Source organism: Aspergillus udagawae, assembly GCF_001078395.1.
Source record: "Aspergillus udagawae IFM 46973 DNA, scaffold_6, whole genome shotgun sequence".
Classification (NCBI taxonomy): Eukaryota; Fungi; Ascomycota; class Eurotiomycetes; order Eurotiales; family Aspergillaceae; genus Aspergillus; species Aspergillus udagawae.
In genome coordinates this window covers 736887-761049 of record NW_025091269.1, presented here as the reverse complement: position 1 = coordinate 761049, position 24163 = coordinate 736887, and the positions used below count along the sequence as shown (strand labels likewise).

The following is a 24163-nucleotide window of genomic DNA, read 5'->3' as shown; positions in this document are numbered from 1 at the left end:
CAGACAGGAACCTCCACCATACCAGTATCAGTCAAACGCCGTGGGGGTAAAAAAAATAGCCCGCCCATACTTAGTAATGCAGATCTGCGCCATATATTTTGATGGCTCCAAGAGTGCCCTCTCGCAAGATTGCTGCAAAAAGCGACATAGAACCAAGAAATGTTCGTTGTGTAGGATGAGGAACAAGAGAGGGATGAAGGCGGGAGAAACAAGACGACCAACCTTGTTATCTGACCTCGATGCCGTTGTTCGTCGAGGTTAAGTCCAAGACGTTAATCAAGCGCGAACTGCAAAGGCAGAGTCAGCTGGAGTTAGTTGTTCACCAACACATGATCATTGTTCGTTGGGCTTCAACTTCCATCAGTGGTTTGGATGTCGTAAGTGTATCGTTTCAATGAGAACATAATGGGGACCAGCCCCAACACGACGAGTAGTTCGGCCTCAGGTGAGGGATCTTCACGCAGGTGTTGGCGTACCCGAGACTCCGTTGGAGGTGACCTGCCGCTTTGCAGCTGGAAGCGATGTGTCCTAGAAAGTAATTGAAATTAGTCAATCCAATGCCGGAACACTAAGAGCATCAACCGAAATGCGAAATATCCGCTTTCATCTGGTGACTCGTTTCCCGCTGGTTATCTTGTTTGACTCTCTTGCATGCACTTACGTCCAAAGAATCGATACTTCGCTTTTGAGCGCCTGCTTCGGCCTTCTTGATGATCTTCTTCTTGGGGCGTGTGGGACGAGTTTCTCCCGGCTGGAAGACATCGTCGGGAAGATCAAAGCTAGTCCACAAGTCAAAAAATACCCAACGAGGAGATCGAATTAAGAACAAACTTACTTGCGAACGTGAGTGATGGAGAGGTCATTGATGCCGGGTTGGTATCCTGCCCATGAAGTACATGTAGATTTAAAAATCTGGGCATCCGTAGAGATGTCCAGCGAACGGGAAGCGCCTTTTACCGTCAGCTAGCTCTCGGGAAGTCAAGCGCCATACATACCTGGCTCCAATGGCTTCAACTCCAAGCCGATGTAATATGTCGTGGTGTAAATGATATGGCTATCACCATTTGCGCTCTTCTCACCGACAGGCTCCACCTCGGCATTCTCAACTCCGCTGAGAGCTGCGGCTTCGTGTACAGCATCATTCCTTTCATCAGTGGTTTCCGTCTTCGTACCTTTATCCTGATACTTGGTAGAACCGTTCTTTACGGCTTCTGCTTCTTCTTCATTGGAGACGATATGCACTCTCTCGAAGCCTTTTGGAAATGGGTGAGCCACTGCGATGGTAGGCTTGCGATCCAAAGCTCCGACGAGGTGTCTGATCTTGGATTCGACAAGACCAGACCACACCGATTCCGCTTCCTTAGTTCTGCTTGAGGCAGTGATGCTAAGATAGTATTTGTAATCCTGTGTGAAGAATGAGTGCCGTGCAAAGAGATCATTCCAAGTCAATTGCTTCAAGAAAATCTTGTCCACAATATCACCTCCCCGTTGGAGCTCGCGAAGGATAACCGCCTTTGTGGACATTGAGATGTTGTGCGTCGCACACATCGATGGATATGCGGGGGTGATGATAGGCATAAGGTGGAACCGGTCGCCATGGTAAATCTATCATCGGTGTCAATATCGCGAAGGATGCGGCGCAGCGTCCTTGGTTGCCCTTACCTTGGGATTCCAGACTTTTATCTGGAGAGGTCCGTCCTCGATTGGCTTTAGCAAGACAGGCTGGGGCCATGCCCACTTGTTCATAATGCGGAAAAACTTGCCGACGATCACAGACCCGGTTGCATGTGGGTATAACTGACAGACTCGTGCTACTAGCATAGCCCAAGCGACACCACCCGGGAAACCTACAATATTGGAGTAAATGGCCCGGCCTGTAACTTGGTGTCAGCATGGTTGCCAGGAGATGATGAGAAGAGAGACAGATGGGATGTCCTTACGCTGAGCCCAGAGCTTGATTGCGCGTAGAGCAAGACGAAACGTCTTCTGCTGGGGCACCAGTTCTAAAATCTCATCTGTGACTCGAGTTCCGTTCAGCGACCGCACCTCCTTCTCGTCAAGCCCCCTGAGGTAATCGTTATTCTTCAAGTCGAGATTGAGAGGGACCGACGACACGATCAAACGGGCGAAAATAAGATCGATACTGATACCGGACAACTCCAGCTTGATAATCGGGACGAAGGCATCGGGAACTGGTGTCATCTTTTCAATGGCCCCGGGGGGAGCCATCTTCTCGAGCACCGGGGGGAAGTCTGAGAAGAAATCATCAATGAGGACATGCTTGGGGCCGACCACGAGTGTATCAATATCCGAGCCTATCGCATAGTCAATATCACAACCACTGTCATTAAACACTTCCACGCTACTGACCGGGACCATAGACACCCAGGCGATAACTTCCATAAGTGAAAATCTTTCCACCTGCTGCCTCGACTGCTGCAGGGGACAGCCCCTTCTTTCGGCTGACGACCTTGACAAACTCGTGGGTTACGCGTTGAATGAGCTGGAGAACTTGTTTCCTACGCGATGACAGACATGGTGTCAGCGCGAACATAAACAAGCAGAAACGTAGCTAAGTTGATCTCACCTCCGCTCTGTCTCCGCGGGACTTTCAAAGTTGTTCTGGGCCTTGAGCTCCGTGATCAAATCATCGTTGGCGGCGAGTTCATCGGGGGTTGGCAGAGCTGTTGAGATAGGAGGAGTAACTCCCCACTGACGAACTGGTGGTGTTGACATCTTGTTATCTAGCTGGTGTTGACCAAAATCATGCGGTTGCGCCGTGTAGGCGTCAGCGGGAAGCCGCTAGATAAAGAGCAAGAGGATTCGCTAGAGAACGAAGCAAAAGGGAAGATACACAACGACACAGAAGCAAAGTAAATTAAGAAAGGAGTAGAAGAGGACTTGTAGAGGAAGGAAAGACAAAGGAAGGACTGAATTGATGAAAACGACTACAGGGCATCGAATTGACCCAGTGAATAGGTGCAATGAAGATGAGGAGTTCCAGATTATTCACGATTGTATGCTGACTTATCAGACTGATATCACATGATGTTCACCATTGCCACAGTATTTAAAATCACGTGATATTATTGTACTCGAATTGAACAATGAGCAATAATGTACTAATCAAACCGCAAGATAATGAGAGCCTACTTGAGTTGATATCCGCCACTATATCAACTCGGAATCTACAGGAAGTCTGCCAGTTGCTCGTCCAGCCACTTCACATCATCTTTACTGTCTCCAGGACCACCAGCCCAGTCTGCGTTTCGAGGATCGTCAGGAGTGTCTCGCCAATAGTCAGGTTGGGATTAACTTACGACCCCAGATAGAAGGAATCACGCGAAGAGTTCCAATGCCAGATTGCATGCAGGAGACTTCATATTCGGAGTCCTCGGGACTGCGCAGTGACATTAAGCATTAGACGCCAAGGCTCGAAGCATCACTTACGGGAAATATAGGTCAGTTTTTCCTGGCATCACCAGGGTCTTGGCCTTGATTGAGGCGATAGCCTTCTCAAAATTACCATTGTATGGTTCCTGCTGGGACACATCTCCATTCTGCCAGGTCTGAAGCATCACCAACAGATTATCCGGGTCTTATCCGACAGGGTCAATCATCAACGGAGCCAGATCAGGACATGTTCAGTTTCTACAGACGGCTTACCTTTGGATAAAGCCCACTTCTCCCAGAAATTTTGCATAAAGTCCTCCAGGTCCTTGTAGCCAAGAGCTGTCTCGTACAACTTCTCCCGGTAGAAGGCCTGGCTGAAACCCCTATCCAGACATGATAAATGAGCTTTGAGCCGTTCAATATTATAATGGTCTGTTCGGACACATGCTTACCAGCCAGCATACACTCTAGCAAAAGCTTTCAAACCAATCTCTCTGTCTTCGGCACTCCACGTCCCCAAACTCTGATCGGCCTTTAGAAGGCCAATCTTTCCCGAACCCGCCGATGGGACGCGCTTCGCTGCAAGCAAGGCGCTCTTGACGCCTTCCAAAAACACCTGGTTATGCAGCGATGTCGTTGCCGACCCGCAAAAAGGAATTGCGACGTCCATGAACTCGGGATACTGAGTCGCCCATTGATAGGTCTGTGCTGCTCCCATTGACCAGCCGATCACTGCACGTAGATGCTGGATTCCAAAGTGCTCTGTGACAAGCTTGTGCTGAGCGCGAACATTGTCGTAGAATGAGCATTTCGGAAATGGCCGTAGATGCGGCTGGTTGGATGGAGACGAGGACTGGCCGTTTCCGAAGAGCGCAGGTATGATGATGAAGTACTTCTTCGGAGTCAGGACTTTATCGTCTCCTATAAGCCAGAAGTTGTCGGATATCACTTGGTGAAGGTCAGTATAACAGACATTGGCGTTTTACTCTGTCGTTCTCTACGTACTCCCGGAAAACCATGTGGGGTAGACAATTGCGGGGGAGGTCGGGTCTCCAAAAGTCTTGTATGCAAGATGCGCATCGAGTATTTTCTGCCCGCTCTGGAGTTCCCAGTCTCCCAGCTTAAAGATCTCGTAATCTTGGTCGACAGTCATGTTGGTCGCCAAGTTGAAGAGGGCAGACCCGGAAAAAGACTGAAAGTTTGGCTGATAAATGTCACGACTGATAGCAGCGCCTTCGAGGTTTGAGTAGTTCAAAGTTCAGTGATGAGGAGCGATTCATCTACATATTTATAGTCCCGTCAATGATATTGAGGACTTAATTGGTGACACATTGCAGTGTCATGAGGCACAGGTTTGTTTGGATTGGTAACACCGACGGTATCCCATGTTGCGATTTATAATAAGATCAGGGCACCTTGTCGACAAGAAAGTATGCCTATCTAATCAATGCACTCTATTACGTAGCGGATACGATGACCACCAAGGACGTTCTATCAGCTCAAATAGTGGCCTACTGTTTTGCTTCACTATTGAGATGTTGAGGCAACTACCTATCTTCCATGGTCTAGTCTCTGAGCTTCTCTTTTCGGGCTGACCCAGCAAGAAGAGACAGCTCCCCACTTGGGGTGGCCTCGGCTATCTGAGCAGATGAAATCGGCCCGACTGATCGGTAGTGACGGCATATTTCCACGCCCTTTTCAAGCGAATTATGATGATTAAGGGAGTGGAAATTAGGATATTATAATATATTTTCTCCGTGGAGTTAGTGCTAGTCCGACACTGGACAAATAAATGTCGAGGAGCCTGCCCTGATCAACAGATAGCACTTGTGTACTCTTGAAGGACTCCTTGCATTAGTTTTAATGAATTGTACAACCTTGTATCAGGTCTTGCGAATTCAAAGATCATTACATACACAGTTGTACGTTTTCCGACCACTGATTGCCCACTGAGGGGATGTCTTTTCCGGAAAGAGTCTCAGCAGCAAGTGTGTTAAAAGAGCGAAGAGCGTGCGACTTGCTAACAACTCATGCAGAGGGTCTCGAGTGCAATTGTATCCTCCCTGGGTGATTCATATATCCCGTTATTATCGATCTTTTCATCAATCCGCTACGATGTTCAAAGTCGGCGACGATTTCGACAAGATTCAGGCTTCCCGACCTGACTTCAGGCGTGATGCGCCGGTCACTTTCTCCAAGCCCCCGAATCCAAACTGGAGACAAGGCGATGGTGCCAATGACGGTGGAGAGAGTCTGAAGAAGAATCACGTTGAGATCGACCCATACGAAGAAGGACGACCAGTATCATCAAACTATAAGCTCCTAATCTCGGGAATTGTCCCGAGACCCATTGCGCTTATGAGCACCAGATCCAAAGACGGAAAGACGACGAACTTAGCACCGTTCAGTTATGCTCAAGTCATCAATCACGATCCTCCTCTTTTCACTGTGGGAATCGTTGGCTCGCTTGAGAAGGCCAAGGACTCGTTGAAGAATATGGTCGAGACGGGTGAATGTGTGATTAATATCATCTCTGAGCATTTTGTCGAGGCAGCCAATGCGACCGCTATAAATGCACCGTACGGGGTCTCCGAGTGGGAAATTTCCGGGCTGCACCAAGCACCTTGCTCTGTCGTCCAAGCGGCCCGGGTCAAGGAGTCAATGTTCTCAATTGAAGGCAAGCTCGTCGAGACTAAGGAGTTCCAGAGCAGGACGACGGGTAACACAACGGGCACTCTGGCTATTATTGAAGGTGTTCGTTTCTGGGTGAGGGATGACGCTATCAATGAGGACAAGAGCATCATCGACCTCAAGGTCCTGAAACCCATCAGTCGGCTCGGAGGTATTTCGTATGGGCGTACCACTGATGCCATCGAAATTCCGAGACCAAACTTCTAGATGACTGAAGAGCACTTAAGCGGGATGAAGGTGATCTTCTGTTGGTTCGCGGATAGAGCCCATAAGATATAGACATGGTTATCGCATCCTAGAATTCTTCATTCAGACACAAGTCGAGCCCTTCTTCTCATAACCCGTTCCCTTCGGTGTCCCGTTTATAGATAGGCGCGTAAATTTGGCATGTCGCTGATCTGGGCCTTATTCTAGGCCTTATTCCCAGTGCTTAATCTCAGGCTCAATTCTGAATACTGAGAACACATGTGGAGATTCACAGGCCATAGAAGTTTGCGTCTCAAATATGGTCAAAGCTCGGACCAGCAACATGCCATTGTACTGATTTAGATGGCTCGGTTCACACCACGGTATGTGGGGAATAGAGATTGGTGACGCCTCCACCAGCTTCGAGGCTGTTAAGTAGGCTCGTTCCGTTGTCCGATTGTGGAACTCGGACTCACTCCGTTTCTGAGTCCATTGAGCCATGGGTGGCCTTCTTCAGTGTGGTTCACTCAGGGACTATCTACTAGTAATCCTGTCAATCCATTATTTCCCCATCCTCCGGCTAAATTCTTCTTCTCCAGATGAAGAAAGAATTCTCCCCGACGGCTGGCCCCTGCAGGAACATAACCTCAACATGGAGATCATGCAACAGGCACAGTTCTCGATCCTTATTATTAGTAGTTTCTAAACAGCATATAAAAAACCGACGAACCATTTACCTGTTGGACCCACAGAATAGAGGAACGGGGGATCAACAGAGTTGCGGAAATAAGAAAGTATTCGGTTCATTGTTCAGATCGATAGTAGCTGTATGCTGTGCCCAGTTTGGATAGATCAATACATCTTTGACCCACGGGACAAGGAGATGTAGCATCCAGAACTACGGGGAGGGTCACATGGTGGTTCCTACTTTTTTGGGGGGCCCCGGCCAGGGCGCGGAATACGGAGAACACCTTACCTACCTTACCTATCCATGTTTTCTTGCTTCTGTCCATCGATACGTATCTGCTCTCTGCCTAATCTCGTCTACCTGTAACATTTACCTTTGATACCATTCGAGTTTTGTCACCCTGTTATTTTACGTCGGAGTGATCAAAGCATTCTTCGAGCTGGTCCAGCAGCTTTTGAGGCAGTGTGCCCAAGCATTGCGCAAATAAGCGCACTCGACCTCGGTCATCCTAATTCAATACAGAAGCTTTGTCGCATGGCATGAGCCACAGAAAAATAATGGTTAAAATCGCTCACGGTACGAGTAAATATAATGTTTGACCAATACGCAAACCTATATGCCTGCTGACGCATTAATCAGAATAAATATTGTGCCTTCCCCCTCACCTCCCACATCCCGACCTTGCGATCTTGCGCCCGCCGCAAAGTGGGATACCGTCCATGGAGTTTTCTCTTCTGCTGGTGCTTCGTCCCATCGATCATTTCCACCCGCATCGCCGGAATCTACCAAAGCCCTAGCTTCCCTCACCGACTCCCTGGGATCTGACTCTTGGTCGCAATCGATTTCTCCAGCGTCGCAAATAACAGCTCCCTAATGTGACATGTGTCGTGGCCACGGATGAATATTCGCTCGCAATGAGCCATTCGTCTCCTGTGAAGAACGGCGGCAGTAATGTTCCTCCTGCAAGGCAAATACGTTTTGTCTCAAGTGATGGACAGCCCCAGCCGAAGCGCCGTCGAGTCAATGCGGCGTAAGCTTGCCTTCATGACACATGTTCTTTACGGAGCTGACAGTAGCCTTCTTGGTGGCTTATATAGGTGTCGGACGTGTCGCAAGCGGAAAATAAGATGCTCTGGTGAACAGCCAGGTGAGAAGCTGACGCCGCACTTATACTTAGCAATGCTGTTACTGATAACCTGTCCCCTAGTGTGTAAAACGTGCTTGGATTACAAACATGTCTGTTTAGGATATAGCGAACCTTCTAGCCACGTTCGGACGCATTCAGGGAATGCATCACAAACCTCTAGCCTCACCCCTCTACCCTCTGCTAGTGAGAGAACAAATCCTCGACCGGTCAAGAGTCAAAGTCCAGATGGTGTTTCACAGTATACGCAACCCGTCGGCAGTGACCTTGATCGGCACGCCGATCATACAAGCTCTCAGGATGCCCCTGTATCGAGAGGAACACCTTCGAGCAATATTCATGAGTCGGAGCAGCATACAACCGGAGCAAGTCCGGAAAGCAGTACGTTATATCGGATAACAATTGGCATTACTGGCTGTGTTGACTTACGTTATTTTCAAAAGGTCGGACCACTCTAAGCTCAAGCCATCGCACCCATGTTCCTTATTTTCGATATTTTGGGCCGACAGCCATTGTTCCCGGCTTCAAACAGATGGTTAGTACTTTCATCTGACTTCTTGCTGCGGGAGCTTTCCATTTGCTTATTTTGCCTGCAGGTAGTACAGGTGCGCGGTTCTCGCAAAAGCAATACTTCGTTGTCTTCAGGTATGCATCCAACCCACTTCATACTTATGGCCTTTTATGGCTAGTGTTTTCGCTTGCTTCTGACAGTTCCAATGACACTACAGAGTCCCTTTCGCCTCTTCGAAGTCCAAAGTCTGCAGACGTGGGTATCAGTCTTATGAATTCCCTGGTCGATAACCGTGAGGTCCGAGACGCGAATACCATCCCGTTCTATGACCGAGACGATACTTTATCTGTCAGCAACCTCGTCATGCACCTTTGCGACCTGTTCTTCGTTCATCTGGGCTGCAGTTTCCCCTTCTTGCAGCGAGATCGGTTTCTTCGTGATCTAAAGGATAAGAAAGTCGATACCATGCTTGTTGACGCAGTCTGTGCCTTGGCCGCGAGGTTTTCGCCGCACCCGCTATTGGGTCCTCCTCAGGCGCCGTCTATCGATGGCTCAGAGTTGCAGACTGACGTGAAGAATTCAGACCGCGGTCACGCATTTGCCCACAGGGCAATGGGCGCCTTGGTTGACTCGCTTTCATGTCCCACACTTTCTGTTGTTCAAGCCTGTCTTTTGCTGGCCTACGAACAATTCGGATCGAATCATGACAGTGGTCTCTGGATGTATCTGGGTATTGCCATTCGAATGGCTCAGGATCTTGGAATGCAGAAGCTGCAAGGACTGAAACACAGCTATGGGCGGAGGGGCGTGACGCCAAGTGCAGTTCTGTCTGGACAGGCAGGGAAGCTACGGGAGGAAGAATATGATCAATGTGATGGTGCTCAAGGTCCTTTTAGCCCCAGCAACGAGATGAAGCATGATGAGGACCATCGTGCCTGGGAGCGTGAAAAGGTCGACACGTTCTGGAGTATTTTCTTCCTGGATCGTGTAATCTCCTCTGGTACTGGGAGGCCAGTCACGCTTCGCGACGAAGAGATAGAATTGTGTTTCCCGCTACAGTCGGAATCGAAATTATCAAACGGCTGGCCTGCACCGTTTCCGCCACTCATTCGCATAATACACCTTTACGGAAGAGTCACGGATCTGATCAATGGTATTCAGGATGCAAACCATGTCACGACAGAGACATTGAAGAGACTTGCGGGGATGGAAAGTGATCTGACAGGTAGGTGGTCACCTTTTTCTTTCTCTCCAATCGTTGGTTTCCCTGTAGACTTACATACCTATTTTTCCAGGTATCTACCAGCGATTGTCACCCAGACTGCATTTTAATGCGGCCAATTTCCAGGCCTATGTGAAAGCAAAAGAAGGAACAAATTTCATACTTCTCCATTTTGTAAGACCATTTCCGACATCTACATCGTCTCGGCTCTTGATCTAACGTGCATGAAGTGGTTTCACACCCTCATCGTCCTTCTTCACCAACCCACTCTCCTGAATTCGTTCGGCGGTACAATACAACATCTCTACCCAAACAGCAGGGAATTGTCGATGTCCTCAGCTAAGACAATAGCCGATATTCTATCTTTCTCTGAGCTTGTTGATGGGAAGAGCTTTATCGGCAATCCATTCACGAGTCAGCCAATGTACATCGCTGCTTGCGCTTTTCTCATGGAGAGCGCATATTATTCATCGCCCCCTTCGAGATCGGGTTCCCCTCCGTGTCAGCCGCTTCTCAATGACCAGTCTAGTGGCTTCGTGATGCCAAACATGGACTCTTCTTCGGAACGGAAGTCGAGCGCTAAGCATATACTTCTCGCTTCCGCCGCCCGAGAAAACTACCAGCGGTGCTATAAAGCCCTCAAGGCACTTGAGACATATTGGGAGGGTACTAGGTATATTCTAACCGTTCTAGATCAGAAGGCTAAGGGTATCGTTGATCCACTACTCTACACTGAAGAGGAGATGGAAAATGCAACTGAGACATTTCCACTTCCGCCCTCCGCTGCTCCCACCTACCGACAAGCAAAGCCACCATTGAATGCAAGTGCTGCAACAGAAGGCAGAATGTCACCGAGGATTGACCCGGGCCAAGGTATAACAATCATGATATATTGCCGCTTCTCAAAATGTGACAGCTAACGTATTTCTCCTAGCCATTGGATGGGCTCTTACTGGAGCCACCAACTCTTCGCAACCAAATTTCAGCTTGTTATACCAGATGCCAGTTTCCCAAGCCGATTATGACACAAGTAGACCTACCTATTCTTCTCAGTATAGTCACAGCTACCCCAATCTACCGGCGCAGTTTAAACCGGAGCAAGGTTCGAGCTCGTATCTGCAGACGACACGGGCTTCAGACGGGACACGATCTTCATCAATTCCTAATAGACCCGCAAGATATGGTTCACTTGTTCCTCCTGGACGTGTTGCCGCTTCCGATGCCAATCTTCTACTGGGCCTAAACACATCATATTCTATTTCAACCGATAGCACATCGAATACTCAACCAACTTACACCCAAGGCCTTACCTCTTCGTCCTCGTCTCAACTGCAACCGCAAACCTCTCACTACAGTTACAGCACGGCGTCTGCACAGAGCGAACGGCATGCAGGTAGCAGCCATTTAAATCCACAATCGACCCATTTACAATCGAACATCGGCTCGAACTTCGGTGGGGTCTTTATAGAAAGCCAGGATGTCGATATGAATGCTCTCCAACAACAAGAGCACTTTCCATTCCCTTTCAATGGTGAAATTCTACCTTACCTTGAATATCTACCACAAGATGTCCTTCATTACTTTGAGGAACAACAAAATTACCCCCCTCTGATGAGCGCAGACGAAAATCACACCCAGACTTCGGAATGAATTTATGTCCACTTTTGTTGCGTACATCTGACGACTGTATGAATATATGACCGGGATTTTGTCACCTTCTGTCATGATTGAGTGAAAGAAAGTCATTGCCGACGTCTTGTCGTTGCATCTGCATTCTAATTCGGCATAATCTGCTATTTACGTCGTTTTCCATCAGCCTTACGCTTCCATTCAGCGAGCAAGCATTTATGAAGGAATTCTCAAACGAAACCCTGGTCATGCATTGTAACTGTCTCAGTTGGGACAATCTGTATTACCTTTGCGGCAGCATATTGATCCCATTCTGTATCTATATTCTGAATCCAAAAGTTTTATTCTAAGTTGAGCCCATTGGCCAATTTCAAGAGACTCGAGCATCACTTGGAGTGAGCGCTGAGCATGCAGATGGCCTTGCTTTTATGGCTAGAAGCTCAACTGCTATTCCCCTTTGGAAATTCTCAAATTGAATAGAAGACCATGTCAGATAATAAATTAATCTCCACTATGGAGCTTTCATTTTATCGAACGAAGCCTTGCGCCAAGCAGTGCTGATCTAGGAGGTTGACCAGCCACTAAAGTAGGGTAGACCGCCATCTCTCCATGCATGGTTGCCCTGCACAACCAGAGGATGAAAACACCAGCAACAACTCATCAGGTGGTTGTTGCAAGGATGACCGTTTCTTTATCAAAGCCATGCTCAATTTATTCCATCTGCTCTATATCCAAGAGAACAGTTATGCATCTCCATCCTCAAATCTTTTCTGTTGATGATTTGCAGGTTTAGCAGCGTTGTTTACTTATACTTCCGTCCAATAAGTCACATTCCTCATCATTAACGTCAACCAACAGCGCACACATTCTTGATTAGAGACCTACTCTCGATACTGGTTCCTTGCGCATTCCATGTCTTTATTATGGAGGATATATCCGACGCCCCTCATTTGACTGCATTTGCCAATTTCACTGCAAACGAACCGCCTTTCGGCTCAAGCCCTTCAGCAGACGGACTAGGCCCCTTCAACGTGACAAGTGCAGCTTCCGACAAAGATTCACCACATCGCGACGAAGAAAGACAATTCAGCGACGATGCCCATATGTCAATTCGGGATTGTGGGTACAACTCCTCGGAATCCTCAACGCAACTCTCCACGAGCGACATAGCTGGTCATGATCTGGACGATGACGACTTAGCTCCACGGGACTCGCGTGCATCCAGTCGGTCTTCAATCTCTTCAATCCCCGATTCGGTGCTGATCCACCCCCCAAGCGAGCTGAAACCTGTAATCGGCTGCGGCGCAGATGAGCGAATCCGCCACCCCTGGATCAATCAGGATAACCCCGGTCATGGCAAAATGGAGGCACAATTCAAGTCCATACAAACGATCAGGCAACGGGAGGCTGCGTTCCGGAAGCCCAGCTCTGTGCGTGCAATGCAGATGCACACTGAGGATGAGGATGACGATGAGTTCCTGACTCCGCCCAAGCGGCGGGGCGGACATCGGATGTCGGATATCTCAATTCGTTCGGCGGGCTCGTCTCCACTTAAGCGATCGCCTTATTACTCGCCTACCGGGTCTACGGGGAGACAGAAAGTTAAGAAGGAGTATCCGCTTGTTTTGCTTCACTGCACCTTGCTTCCTCCTTCGCTGCCTGTGCCAGGTTTGATTGGATACCCGGACCAGAAGACCCTGAGAGAGGTGCTGCCTCCGGAGTACTGGAGGCGATGGAAGTTGCTAGAGGAGAAGGTTGGTTCCGGTGTGCTCCGTGACCGAGGTGTGCTCATCTCGCATCCGGAGGATATGTATGATCTGCTTGAGGAACGATTGCTGGAAAGCCTGGAACTTCAGCGCCCGCGGCTCCATCATGGCCACTTTTTGGGACATGAGGACACGGCTTCAGAGAAAGGTGATCAGTCGGCCACAGAGGATAGTGCAACTGATGACGAGCAAGGCGAAGAGTGCCCTGATTGTGGTGGACGATTCCCTAGGCACGATTCAAGTAGGAAGTGGGAGATCAAGGTCTTCGCTGCGAACGGGCTGATGAGAGCTGGTGCCTGGGCTGCGGCCTGGAAGGAGATGGAAAAGGTGGATGTTGAAGTCGGCCTTTGGCTCCCGTCTGAGATTAGGCGGGAGCTGGAAAAGCGGCTTTTGGACAATGATCCCCCTAGCACTGATCTTAGGCTACAGGTGCCGCAACTCAGGGAGCCCGCAACTAGCATCGGTGCAGAGCTGTATGATCAGTCGTCGCGCACCAATACACCTACCCCATTCATTCATGAACCGAGGTCGTTTGTTCCTGAGGAGCCTGCCCGTCCCTCATCTCCTGCCACAGGAATCACAACTCCAGCGAAGGCTCCAGTCATGCCGCCTTCAACGTATTCCCCGAGGTCAGTTGAAGAAATCGACCTGCAAACGCTGCTCATCAACTATATCCGGGTCCTTGCTAGTGACCGTCGCAACGTGACAATTGTCCTTTTGAGTGTGCTGGCGGTATACCTTGCCCTTGGGGTCAAACCTCAATCCTCCTCTTCACACCTTCGACCATTTCCTGGGGATATGTTCGAATCCATGTCTGCACTCTCATCTACCGTTTCACTGGAGCAACAAACCACTCCAAGCTGGACAGAACAGCCCAGTTTTTCTACTATGCTCTCCTTAACGGCAGCAGAACCTGCCATGACTGTTGAAACTTCCACCCTTCAAAAAGAAACTGTGAGAGAAGAAACCGGCTCGAAAACCTCTCAGGCTACTCCTTCAGCGGCTTCTGAGTCTGTTACTGTATCGTCCTCCAACACTGCTCCTCCCACACCTCGGATTGTTGCTCCAGCATCTTCCAAAACAGCATCTTCCAAGAGCGTTGCTGATCCAGAAAGTTCAAAAGCTAGTTCGCAGGGGATGGAAACGTCTCCTGCAAGCTTATACCTGCTGATTGGGCGATCTGAACCCACGAGTCCGGTAATGAGGCTACCAAAGGATGAGACGGAGACAATCGCGCGAACGGATGGGGCCATTGAGACTTCCGAGGCTCCTAAGATGATCTGACTGATTAATTTGAAAGATATTTTGACAAGATACTGATGATGACACGACATGATGGATTCGATTACTGCGATGCTTATGGATCTATGTGGAGTTTGTTCCTTAATTGTTCATCTTTCCCCGTTCAGAGCGTGCATTCAATGTTTGTTTGAGATAATTTGGCATATTGAACCACAGGTTGTCAATCATTTGTCTGCTATACTTACCATGTTAAAGTTCCTGAAATGAATTTAAATCAATGAAGCACTTCCATAGATCTCGAAACCCATCGAATCTCTAGAGGGCTTTCCGAATCACATGTCAGCTACGTCAGCCCTACAAACTGCTTAGTCATTGAGTCACCGCCGTCGGTCGGAACCGCAAAAGTATCCATAGGATATTCGCCATCACAACAACCCAAATCAAGCGCAACTTTCCTGCTTCCCTTCGCACGTCCCTCAAAAAGGCTTCACACTTGAATTATAGTCTGCGCTCAAAATGGGAGGAAAGAAAGCCGGTGGAGAAAACTCCAAGAAAGCAGCCGGACAGGCTCGTGTATGTAACTCAACCCAACCCCGCCCCCGCCTTTTTTCTGCCATCGCCACGAGCATGTTTTCTATATCAGGTTAAGGAATGTTGAGACTGACGATCCACGATCTACATACAGAAAGCCGAAGCCGCCGCAAGCAAGAAAGCGGCCGAAGATTCCAAGCGAGCCGCCGAGGAGGACAAGGAGTGGCAGAAGGGCGCAAAGGGCAACTCGAAGAAGTGAGCGCCGACATTCGCGTGATAGATTAAGTAGCGGCTTGCTAACGTTATCTGCAAAATATAGGGAAGAAGCAGAAGCCAAGAAAGCCGAAGCCGCTCGCAAGAAGGCCGAGCGAGAGGCCCTCCTCGCCGCCGAAGAAGCCTCGCTACCCTCCAAGCCCAAGGGTGCCGGCGCCAAGCAAGCTCAGAAGAAGACGCGCGGTCTGGATTTGGCGCAGCTGGATGATGAGCCCGCCAGCCGCAAGGGCGCTGCTCTCAACGCCACTGGTATCGATAATGCGCTGGATGCGCTCTCCCTGACCAGCAAGGATTCGTCGAAGGTCGACCGTCACCCCGAGCGCCGTTACAAAGCGGCGTATGCGGCGTATGAGGCGCGCCGGTTGCCAGAGATTGAGAAGGAGAACCCCGGGTTGCGGAGGCAGCAGCGCGTCGAGCTCTGCAAGAAGGAGTTTGACAAGAGCGAGGAGAACCCGTTCAACCAGGTGCATGTGTCCTTTGACGCTAGTCGGGAAGAGATTGCTGCTGCTAAGGAGGCTGAGAGAAGGAAGGTGGAGGCGAGACTGGCTAGTAAATAAGCTGGTCTTCCTCCCCATCCCTAAACTTTCTCAACCCTTCCTTCCGCTCTTGCGGCTTTTTGTTGAGCATCGTCGAGCAGGACGTGCTTATCTCCAGGATGCAACTCTCGGCTTTTACCACCTATACCCGGGCCTCGTACCCAAAAATGGATAGATCGTGGATATAACGTGATGGTGATTGTGGAAGCGGCTTGAACTTGGACTGCAAACAGCAGGCTTTGATGATATTTGGCGAGTCATGTCTTGAAATAGAGCGTCTTGCATATAAGGTATATCGATCATTTCGTCATCGGAGAACTCGTGGCTTGACGAGAAACAAAATTGCAGGAAATATTTTGTTCACACTTGTCTAATTTCTTTGGGAAACCTGAAGTTGCTGTCCCGCAGACATGTCATAATGGTATCTCGTGGTAATCTATATAACCAATACAGGATAGGTGGAAGGGGAGAAGCGATAGATCACAGCATCTTTATCCCATCACTGCTCGCACATCCCAAACATACAGGTTCTCATCCCACCCTACGCTCGCACACCATCCTTCACTGCCAAAAAGACACCAGTCAACGCCTGTGACAAACTCGGTATGCCGATTCATACGCCCAAGCTCCATGCCCATTACCGGGCCGCCGGGACCGCCACGCATGGGATCGATATCCCCCATAGGTCCCGCAGTTGACTGATCGCTCCATGCGCGACAGGTCATATCGTAGCTACCGCTAAGTAGTATATTAGAAAGGTGTGGCGACCAGGCCACTTTCTTGACCGCGTATTCATGTCCCGTCATCACCACCTGAGGCCCCTGCTGTGGGGCGCGGATGTCGAAGGTCCGGATGGTGCGGTCGACGCCTGCGGTCGCTAAGATGGACGGTCGGTATTTGTTCCAATCATGGGTGAGGGCTTCGGCCGGAGCGCATGCGGCAGGAGGAACGCCGGCTTTACCGGGAATGGGCGATGCCGGTGCAGCATGGATGGGAATCTGGAGGGTGAGGTGGTTAGATGCGGAGGCGGGCGTGCGAAGATCGAAGATGCGGACGTATGAGTCGGACGTGACGCAGGAGAGTATATCGGGAGAATGAGGCGAAAACGCCGCCGAGTAGGTGCAGCTATGTGTAGGGAGGGTAAAAAGAGAATGCGGCCGATGCGGCGACCAGACGCGGACGGTGCCGTCCCAACTGCTCGAGCAGAATGTATCTTTGGCTACGAGATTCCAGTGGACACTGAAGACCTCGCGATTATGTTCTTTCCAGTTCTGGATGGGGAAGTCTTCCAAATTGCAGTCGAAGAGCTTAATGCTGCCATCGCCGGAGGCTGTGAGGACTTGATTCTCGTGGATTTCGGACCAGGCGAGATCGTAAAGAGAATCCTGTGTAGTAAACCTGGTGACTTTGTCAATATGAGTTCCGGTTGAGAATCAGTCGACAATGAGACACACAATTTGGAAGGTACGATGCCATTCGGCGTCAGCTCCAGAATGAACAACCGGCCATTTCCTACCAGCCCAAAATTGGCCGACGCGGCGACGGCCAACCGGTTGTCAAAGAATGGGGAGTACTTGACCGCACAGCCGTTGTAGCCCTCGGTGCGGAAATGAAGCATAGTGGAAAAAGAGGGGTATAGTCTTCGGAAAAAAAGAATTAAAATAAACCGAAGAAAGGACCGGTCATGAGGGTATCATTATGAATGCAGCAGGACGTTGAAGGGATGAAGTTGAAGACTGCGGGGAGGATCGCATGCGAAGAACCGAGGTCTGATGGGGAGCTAATTTAGTGAAGAACAAAGCAGATCCCAACATCGTCATTCCCTGATGTTTAGTCTCCGCTGCAAGAACAGCTTCAGGACGGAAAATTGTCCTTTGATCTACAGCAATAAACAAATATTTGCTTCAAACGACCGTCCGTTTGTTGTTGCGCACTGTTTGTCCTCAACGATGTCACTCTGACGACAATGACTCTTGAATCGGCAGAAGCTTCACTTCAGTCACATACTGACTGATCGATAAATACTGATCACCTTTTGAGAATGCTAATCTATAAGTTTTAATAAATCCAGTGGCTAGCTTTGAAAATGACAGAACCTGAGCATTGGCACTCCCCTGCCAATATGTTTCTCCAAAAAGAGGTCTATCGCCTCGGGTCAGAACCTGGACTCCGATCCCTTCCTCCTGGCCCGGAACGCGATTTCCTCACCCTCACCTGGGGTCCCATCGTGTATCGCACGACATATGCGCCAGACTCACAGCGGCTGATACCAATATTCCTCCGAGCACTCAACGAAGAAATTCAGAAAGCCCTCTCGAGATGTCTACCAGGAAGCCCGGAACAGATCCGTCTCCTCGAAACAACATACGCCTCGAAAGTGTTCAACTCTCAGGAGGAATACCACGGCGTTGATGAGGAGACTGTCCAGGAAGCCTTTCATGATTGGAAGGTAGCTCTAGCGTTGCCAGCGATAGAACTCCCTGTCCGATTGCGGATGTGCTTGATGATAGATGATGGAGTGCTGTCGCATCTCGCAACGACCGTAGATATGTCGTCCATGGTGGAGAAGGACGCGGACTACTCCAGTTGCCCGGTCAAGGTCATAGAGGAGAACTTTCCTGATTTACACCGTCGTGACTCGAAGCCAGCAAAAGAAGATTATCCTGGCTGGACAAAAGTGGCATTGTCGGCACTCGTGGAGGTATATGACGGTCTGCGACGGGGAAGAAGTCTGGCAGACTATCATAAATCTGGTCAGGTCTACTTGGGTAACGGTAACTGGAGTTAGGCACGAAATTGATAGTGTATATCGAAACTGTTTAGAAGAACGCCATAAACGGTGAATAATTAGATGCTGTTGGAAAAAAGCATTCTGATTGGTCATATCGAAAGGAATCACGTGCCGTTATACGAATTAGTCAGGTCTGTAGGTTCGTGTTATCCTCGCCTTCTACAGCACCAGAACATAATCTTCGGCTCATCCTGAAATCAGATGGCTGCCGAATGGATCGCTTCATCTCGAGAAAGCGGCCTCGGCTGGGTGCTCCCGCTACGCAGCAGACGCCGTCCCCTGATGAGGATTCCACCGATATGAAATTGGCGATACTCCTATCGCTCTTTCCAGACATAGAACAAGATGCTTTGCTGGACGTTCTCACTTCAAGTGGCGGGTCTGTTGAAGACGCGTCTGCCGTAATCACTGCTCAACGCGCATATAGACCAGTCAAAAAGCGAGCAAGTGGTGTATCAGCGATCCAGACATCTATGACCTCACATATCACAACCGAGGCAGGATTGCCACCAAAAAGACAACTCACACGGAAAGGAAGGACGTTACATCTTTTCTCTCCAGAAGATGTTGCTGCTCATACTCCGTGTACCATCATCCATAATTTCTTGCCCCCAGATGAAGCAGATGCACTACTACTGGAACTTCTGGATGAGTCGAAGCACTTTTCCAGGTACAGGTTTCAGCTGTTTGATCGTACAGTTGAGAGTCCTCACACGAGCAGCTTGTACGTCTCGACCCCGGAAGAGATTCGACAGCAAACATCGGAATACACCTATGGAGGCATATACCGTTCGAACGTGCGCCAGCTTACGCCATACTTGCGCGCCGTCTCTGCCAAAGTTCAGCGCGCAGTCAACGACGAGATTCAGAAGCGTATACAAACGTGCTACCCAGATGGGAAAAAGCTCAAGTATCAGTCGCCTAAGGAATGGGTGCCAAATGCAGCTTTCGTCAACTGCTATGATGGTCCAGCAGAAAGTGTGGGCTACCACTCGGATGAGCTGACTTACCTTGGTCCGCGAGCTATTATTGGAAGTCTGAGCTTAGGCGTGGAAAGAGAGTTTCGGGTGCGACGCATCGTGGCGAGCGATGACGATGAAGGGAACGATAGTGAAGTGTCAGCCAGGGGGTCGACAGCGGATTCTCCGTCCAAACGGAAAGCCACGTCGAAGGGGATCGATATCCGTGCTGATGCGCAGGGCCAAATCTCCATACACCTTCCACACAATTCCCTCCTTGTTATGCACGCTGAGATGCAGGAAGAATGGAAACATGCTATTGCACCCGCGCAAACTGTTTCACCACATCCGTTGTCAGGTAACCGGCGTATCAACATCACCTATCGATGGTATCGGGATGCCCTCCACCCGCGTAACATTCCGCGGTGCCGTTGTGGCACACATGCCATCTTGCGATGTGTGCAACGCAAACGTGAGAACAAGGGTAGATATATGTGGATGTGCTATGCAGGACATGATCCTGGAAAGAAAGGTTGCACTTTTTTCCAGTGGGCCGAATTTGATGACGATGGCGAACCTCTCTGGGAGATTAAGCCCACGGAAGATGGAGCTCCCACGTTGCGCAACTTCACCGAAGAAGACGACAAACAATGACTAAGCGCTACGCTTTGCAGTACTCAGAGTAGTCTGAAATTTTCTAGTCCCTACGCATACAATGTCCCTAGTATGTGCTTGTGCTTGATATGCGGTGTCACGAAGGGTTCATGCATCCTGAAGTTCCATCGACATCAAGCAATCCAGCTTCGCTTCAGCACTGACAACGTGACCTTGGAAGGTATAAATTCTCTCGAAAATCTGAATGATCTCTGTCTTCACAACACAATCAATAACTGTGGCTCAAGATGGGACTTACCTCGATCCTCATTGTTCAAATCCTCTTCCTAAGTGCAGCCAACTCGGCTGTCGTGAAGAGGTGGCCGTCCAGCATCTCTCCGACTGGCCCAACCGATCCAAGCGTTGCTAAAACCTGCAGCTATTGGGTGAATGATGTTGCAAAGAATGACCAGTGCGCTGACCTAGAGGAGTACTTCGACATCTCAAGGGAAGAGCTGGTGAACTGGGTGAGTACTAGACCACACATGTTCTAGCCGTTGATTCTGACGGCGACTTCAAGAACCCTTCTCTCAAGGAGAACTGTCGACTTCAAATTGGCCATTCCTACTGTGTTGCTGCCTCAGAATTGACGATGCGGTCGGCATATTCTGCCGAAGAAGCGAGTCGTATGGACATGGCAACTGTAGCTGAGGCTGCGGATCTGCCCTCTCCCACGCAGGGCGGCTTGGCTGCCAACTGCAATGCTTTCTACAAAGTTAACAAGGGCGACAGTTGCTGGTCCATCATAAACAACTTCGGTAACTTTTCGATCTACGATTTCTACCGCTGGAACCCGTAAGTCCGTTCGACCACTCAGGAGACAAGACAATATTGACATTGATGGACAAGATCGGTTGGGCACTCCTGCGAGGCCCTATACCCCGATTACTACGTATGCATCGGCGTTCAGGAAGAGGAACCCCCAGTGGCTACACCCACCAATCCCCCTGGACCGGTGCTGTCGGGTACTCCAGCAAACTGTAAGTCCGAATTAAGCCCAGCTATGATGTCTTTCCGCGAACTGCTTCTGACAATCTTGCTTGCCACAGGCAATAAGTATCACAAGGTGGTGCCAGGTGACAACTGTTGGGCCATTGCAAATCAATATGGAATATCTTTGGACCAATTCTATTTGTGGAACCCCGCTGTGAAGCCAACTTCATGCCAATCTTTATTGCCAGATTACTATGTCTGCGTCGGTGTCGCTGGTATGTTACTTTCGCCGCAGCCACAGATTCATCTTCTGGCAGTGAGCTTGTTATCTCACTGAATTAGACCCTCCTACCGCCACGGCGACGCCACAACCGACATCGCAACCGACTCCTCTACCGCAGCAGTCTCCATCTCCTGGCCAGCCAATGCCACATCCAATGCTTTCCAGACTCCTCAGAGTCCTACTCTAGAAATTACCGGCGTCCGGGACTCATAGAGGCCATTCAATTCCGCCGCGGGGCGAGACTGAGATATGACAATAGTAAATCACCCTGGGTCACAAAAGTGCCTGGTGAACTCCCCATGCCTCCCCATGCCTCCCCATGCCTCCCCATGCTTGATTTTGGATGCAGCTTGGGCTGCGATGTAGTGCAGTGTCTACTTTCCTTTCCGTCATTTGATATTAGTTGTTCTACCGCGCATTAATAAACTCGTCCAGGCGAGTAAATTACTATTTGTTGTCTCAATGAATTTCCTAAGAGATTGACCTCATATTCTAGATTGGGGTCTGTAGACCTCCAGGTACAGCTCAGTATTTCAGATATCTTTCTTATATCGTACCTGTGTAGTTGATGAAGGTCTGTCTTCAGATACACCATATTACTACCCAGACTTAGAGTCAATGAAACACACCTGTGGAATTGTTCTGAAGTGGAGGTCAGGGTGAACATATATTGCCCCGGAGCCAACTCTTGCTTCCTGACCAGCCTGACCAGGGCATCGATACTCAAAGCTATTATAAATTGAATAGTCCTGCTACTCGCATATGTATGTGAAGAGGAGCAGCAGAGTTCTCGAAGAATATTTAACAACATTTAACACCAGAAATATAGCAGCTATAACAGTTTATAGATTTCTGCTTATAACTTATTGTCTGAAGCAGAATTACATAACAGCAGCGTTAGTGGTGTAGCGGTTAGCATTATTGCCTTCCAAGCAATAGATCTGGGTTCGACTCCCAGCTAACGCACTTCCTTTTTTCTATTTCCATTTTTCTTCTGCCGAGTTTTTCATACCATTTCTCGTCATATTCTTTCATTTAAATTATCCTGCGACATTTTTGACTATCACATTTATGTATCTGCACTTGATATAGGTCTATGGCCAGGTCTGCCGCATCGAGGTGATACCTGAACCTAGCCTCGTTGAGCGGATGCCTAGTGACGCTTGGGTCAAGCTCACAGGGTGTATTGTTCAGGGCTCATTTGCTATTGTACAAGTAGAACTATTATCTAACTGCCATCAGCTGAACAATGAACAGTGAGAGGAGCACAAGCGAAGTGATTGACGGGATATATTTGGCGAGACTATCTGGGATGACACAATACAATAGCTCTCCATCTCCATGTGGGATGAAACTACAGAATACGAGAAATGGTAACATGCTGCCTAACCCCACTTCTAATGGGAGTCTGCGATGCCTTGCCGATATCAGCTCGAATATCTCTTTCCTGTGACCAGCATCAGCGAGTAATCCACCACATACTGTATGATGCCTTTGCTCCGTTCTGAATGGACTGCGTTTCTCTCGCAGAATCCCACAGTCAGCCATGACGAAGAGAGCAGAAACGAGCGTTTCCTCTCTTCCCCAGAAGGTCGTGTCCTTGCCGAACAAGTATCAAGCTTTGACACGACTGTCCCAGCCAGGGACAATCATCGGATCCCTATTCGTATCTACACTGCCAGAGACCGCTCATCCGATGCGATTGTCATATTCTACCACTCTGGAGGCTTTGTGCATGGCTCTCTGGACACGGAAGATAGTATGTGACCTACTCACAAGCCCAGGGAAAAATAGCTGACGAAGAACAAAGTCTCGTGCAGGCACATGGCACTAGGTGGACCCAGCACTGTCATCAGCGTCGAGTATCGGCTTAGCCCCGCGTATCAGTATCCTGTCCCGATCAACGACGGATGGGATGCTTTTGAGTACATAGTAACCAACCTCTCCACCCTCCTGCCGGAGCACGGCTCTTTGGTCAGGGTCGTAATCAGTGGGACGTCATCAGGCGGACAGCTCGCCGCCATTGTCTCGCAGAAGGCGAGAGACTGGATGCGAGAGCAGAAGAAGGTAACTGGCGTCACTCTCAGCGGAGTCCTCCTCCGCGCTCCGGTGACTGTACGTGGCACGGATGCGGCTCTGATCCCACCCTGTTTCAGGGATTTGCACCAGTCGTGGACTGAGAAGCTGGAGACGGAGAAGCTTGACAGACAAGACATGGCGGAGAATCATGGTTCGTGTGGAATGAAAAGCTGGTTTGTACGGTTGTTAACGTCCCTCCAGATCTACTTGGGGTCCCAAGTGCAGGGAGAACACACCCCGAGGCTTATCCTCTCTGGGGCAGATTTGACGGACTGCCAAAGACGTACGTCCAGATCTGTGATGTTGATATCCTCCGCGACGACGCAGTGTGCTATGTGCGAGGTCTTCAGAACGCAGACATTGAGGTGCGGGTCTCATTCTACAAGGTATGCCTTTGCTCGATAGGTACTATGAGGAGAAATGTCTAACAAGTCGAAGTCGCTGCCACATATTTTCTGGGTTTATGCGCCTCAATTGGAGGTGTCGAGACAAGCGCAAGAAGATTGTGTCAATGGGTTGAGATGGCTGCTCGGGCTGACTGAGTAGCGGACGTGCCGTCTGATACTGTGGCAAGCAAAGGGTGACTGTCGTTTGTGTCTTTGTCTTTAAAGGTAGCTGAAGACGATGTAGGTGTAGGTTTTCAAGGCATTTA

The 24163-nt window shown here is 49.4% G+C and overlaps 11 protein-coding genes and 1 non-coding gene across 12 annotated transcripts; 9 read left to right on the top strand and 3 right to left on the bottom strand.

Annotated features, from left to right (window-relative positions):
* Window positions 1-456: 456 nt before the first annotated feature.
* On the bottom strand, window positions 457-2736 carry Aud_008033 (polynucleotide adenylyltransferase; the record flags this gene model as incomplete). Its single annotated transcript, XM_043292918.1, has 8 exons — window positions 457-528; window positions 662-779; window positions 836-950; window positions 996-1605; window positions 1663-1874; window positions 1941-2315; window positions 2371-2519; window positions 2588-2736. 8 exons carry the CDS (start codon window positions 2734-2736, stop codon window positions 457-459), a joined length of 1800 nt encoding a protein of 599 aa, XP_043148853.1.
* A 452-nt stretch (window positions 2737-3188) lies between these two features.
* Aud_008032 (homoserine acetyltransferase family protein) lies at window positions 3189-4546 on the bottom strand (the record flags this gene model as incomplete). The annotated part of the gene is made up of 6 exons (XM_043292917.1): window positions 3189-3262; window positions 3321-3400; window positions 3451-3598; window positions 3667-3776; window positions 3846-4314; window positions 4399-4546. 6 exons carry the CDS (start codon window positions 4544-4546, stop codon window positions 3189-3191), a joined length of 1029 nt encoding a protein of 342 aa, XP_043148852.1.
* A 962-nt stretch (window positions 4547-5508) lies between these two features.
* Window positions 5509-6291, top strand: Aud_008031 (flavin reductase family protein; the record flags this gene model as incomplete). The annotated part of the gene is made up of 1 exon (XM_043292916.1): window positions 5509-6291. The coding sequence occupies one exon, from the start codon at window positions 5509-5511 to the stop codon at window positions 6289-6291; it is 783 nt and encodes a 260-aa protein (XP_043148851.1).
* Window positions 6292-7872: 1581 nt separating this feature from the next.
* Aud_008030 (putative C6 transcription factor) lies at window positions 7873-11485 on the top strand (the record flags this gene model as incomplete). The annotated part of the gene is made up of 8 exons (XM_043292915.1): window positions 7873-7988; window positions 8056-8105; window positions 8166-8483; window positions 8699-8747; window positions 8814-9838; window positions 9909-10009; window positions 10066-10708; window positions 10770-11485. 8 exons carry the CDS (start codon window positions 7873-7875, stop codon window positions 11483-11485), a joined length of 3018 nt encoding a protein of 1005 aa, XP_043148850.1.
* Window positions 11486-12387: 902 nt separating this feature from the next.
* Window positions 12388-14514, top strand: Aud_008029 (uncharacterized protein; the record flags this gene model as incomplete). The annotated part of the gene is made up of 1 exon (XM_043292914.1): window positions 12388-14514. One exon carries the CDS (start codon window positions 12388-12390, stop codon window positions 14512-14514), a length of 2127 nt encoding a protein of 708 aa, XP_043148849.1.
* A 474-nt stretch (window positions 14515-14988) lies between these two features.
* Window positions 14989-15833, top strand: Aud_008028 (DUF1014 domain protein; the record flags this gene model as incomplete). The annotated part of the gene is made up of 3 exons (XM_043292913.1): window positions 14989-15045; window positions 15158-15258; window positions 15323-15833. The coding sequence occupies 3 exons, from the start codon at window positions 14989-14991 to the stop codon at window positions 15831-15833; spliced, it is 669 nt and encodes a 222-aa protein (XP_043148848.1).
* A 470-nt stretch (window positions 15834-16303) lies between these two features.
* pex7 (putative peroxisome biosynthesis protein (Peroxine-7)) lies at window positions 16304-17430 on the bottom strand (the record flags this gene model as incomplete). Its single annotated transcript, XM_043292912.1, has 2 exons — window positions 16304-17210; window positions 17267-17430. 2 exons carry the CDS (start codon window positions 17428-17430, stop codon window positions 16304-16306), a joined length of 1071 nt encoding a protein of 356 aa, XP_043148847.1.
* A 504-nt stretch (window positions 17431-17934) lies between these two features.
* Aud_008026 (uncharacterized protein) lies at window positions 17935-18600 on the top strand (the record flags this gene model as incomplete). The annotated part of the gene is made up of 1 exon (XM_043292911.1): window positions 17935-18600. One exon carries the CDS (start codon window positions 17935-17937, stop codon window positions 18598-18600), a length of 666 nt encoding a protein of 221 aa, XP_043148846.1.
* Window positions 18601-18815: 215 nt separating this feature from the next.
* Aud_008025 (putative CUE domain protein) lies at window positions 18816-20216 on the top strand (the record flags this gene model as incomplete). The annotated part of the gene is made up of 1 exon (XM_043292910.1): window positions 18816-20216. One exon carries the CDS (start codon window positions 18816-18818, stop codon window positions 20214-20216), a length of 1401 nt encoding a protein of 466 aa, XP_043148845.1.
* Window positions 20217-20464: 248 nt separating this feature from the next.
* Window positions 20465-21645, top strand: Aud_008024 (LysM domain protein; the record flags this gene model as incomplete). The annotated part of the gene is made up of 5 exons (XM_043292909.1): window positions 20465-20683; window positions 20737-21011; window positions 21066-21196; window positions 21266-21428; window positions 21492-21645. 5 exons carry the CDS (start codon window positions 20465-20467, stop codon window positions 21643-21645), a joined length of 942 nt encoding a protein of 313 aa, XP_043148844.1.
* A 681-nt stretch (window positions 21646-22326) lies between these two features.
* On the top strand, window positions 22327-22398 carry Aud_008023. Its single transcript has one exon. It is a non-coding gene; the product is annotated as a tRNA-Gly (tRNA).
* A 522-nt stretch (window positions 22399-22920) lies between these two features.
* On the top strand, window positions 22921-24057 carry Aud_008022 (putative lipase/esterase; the record flags this gene model as incomplete). Its single annotated transcript, XM_043292908.1, has 4 exons — window positions 22921-23191; window positions 23267-23662; window positions 23713-23897; window positions 23950-24057. 4 exons carry the CDS (start codon window positions 22921-22923, stop codon window positions 24055-24057), a joined length of 960 nt encoding a protein of 319 aa, XP_043148843.1.
* Window positions 24058-24163: the final 106 nt, after the last annotated feature.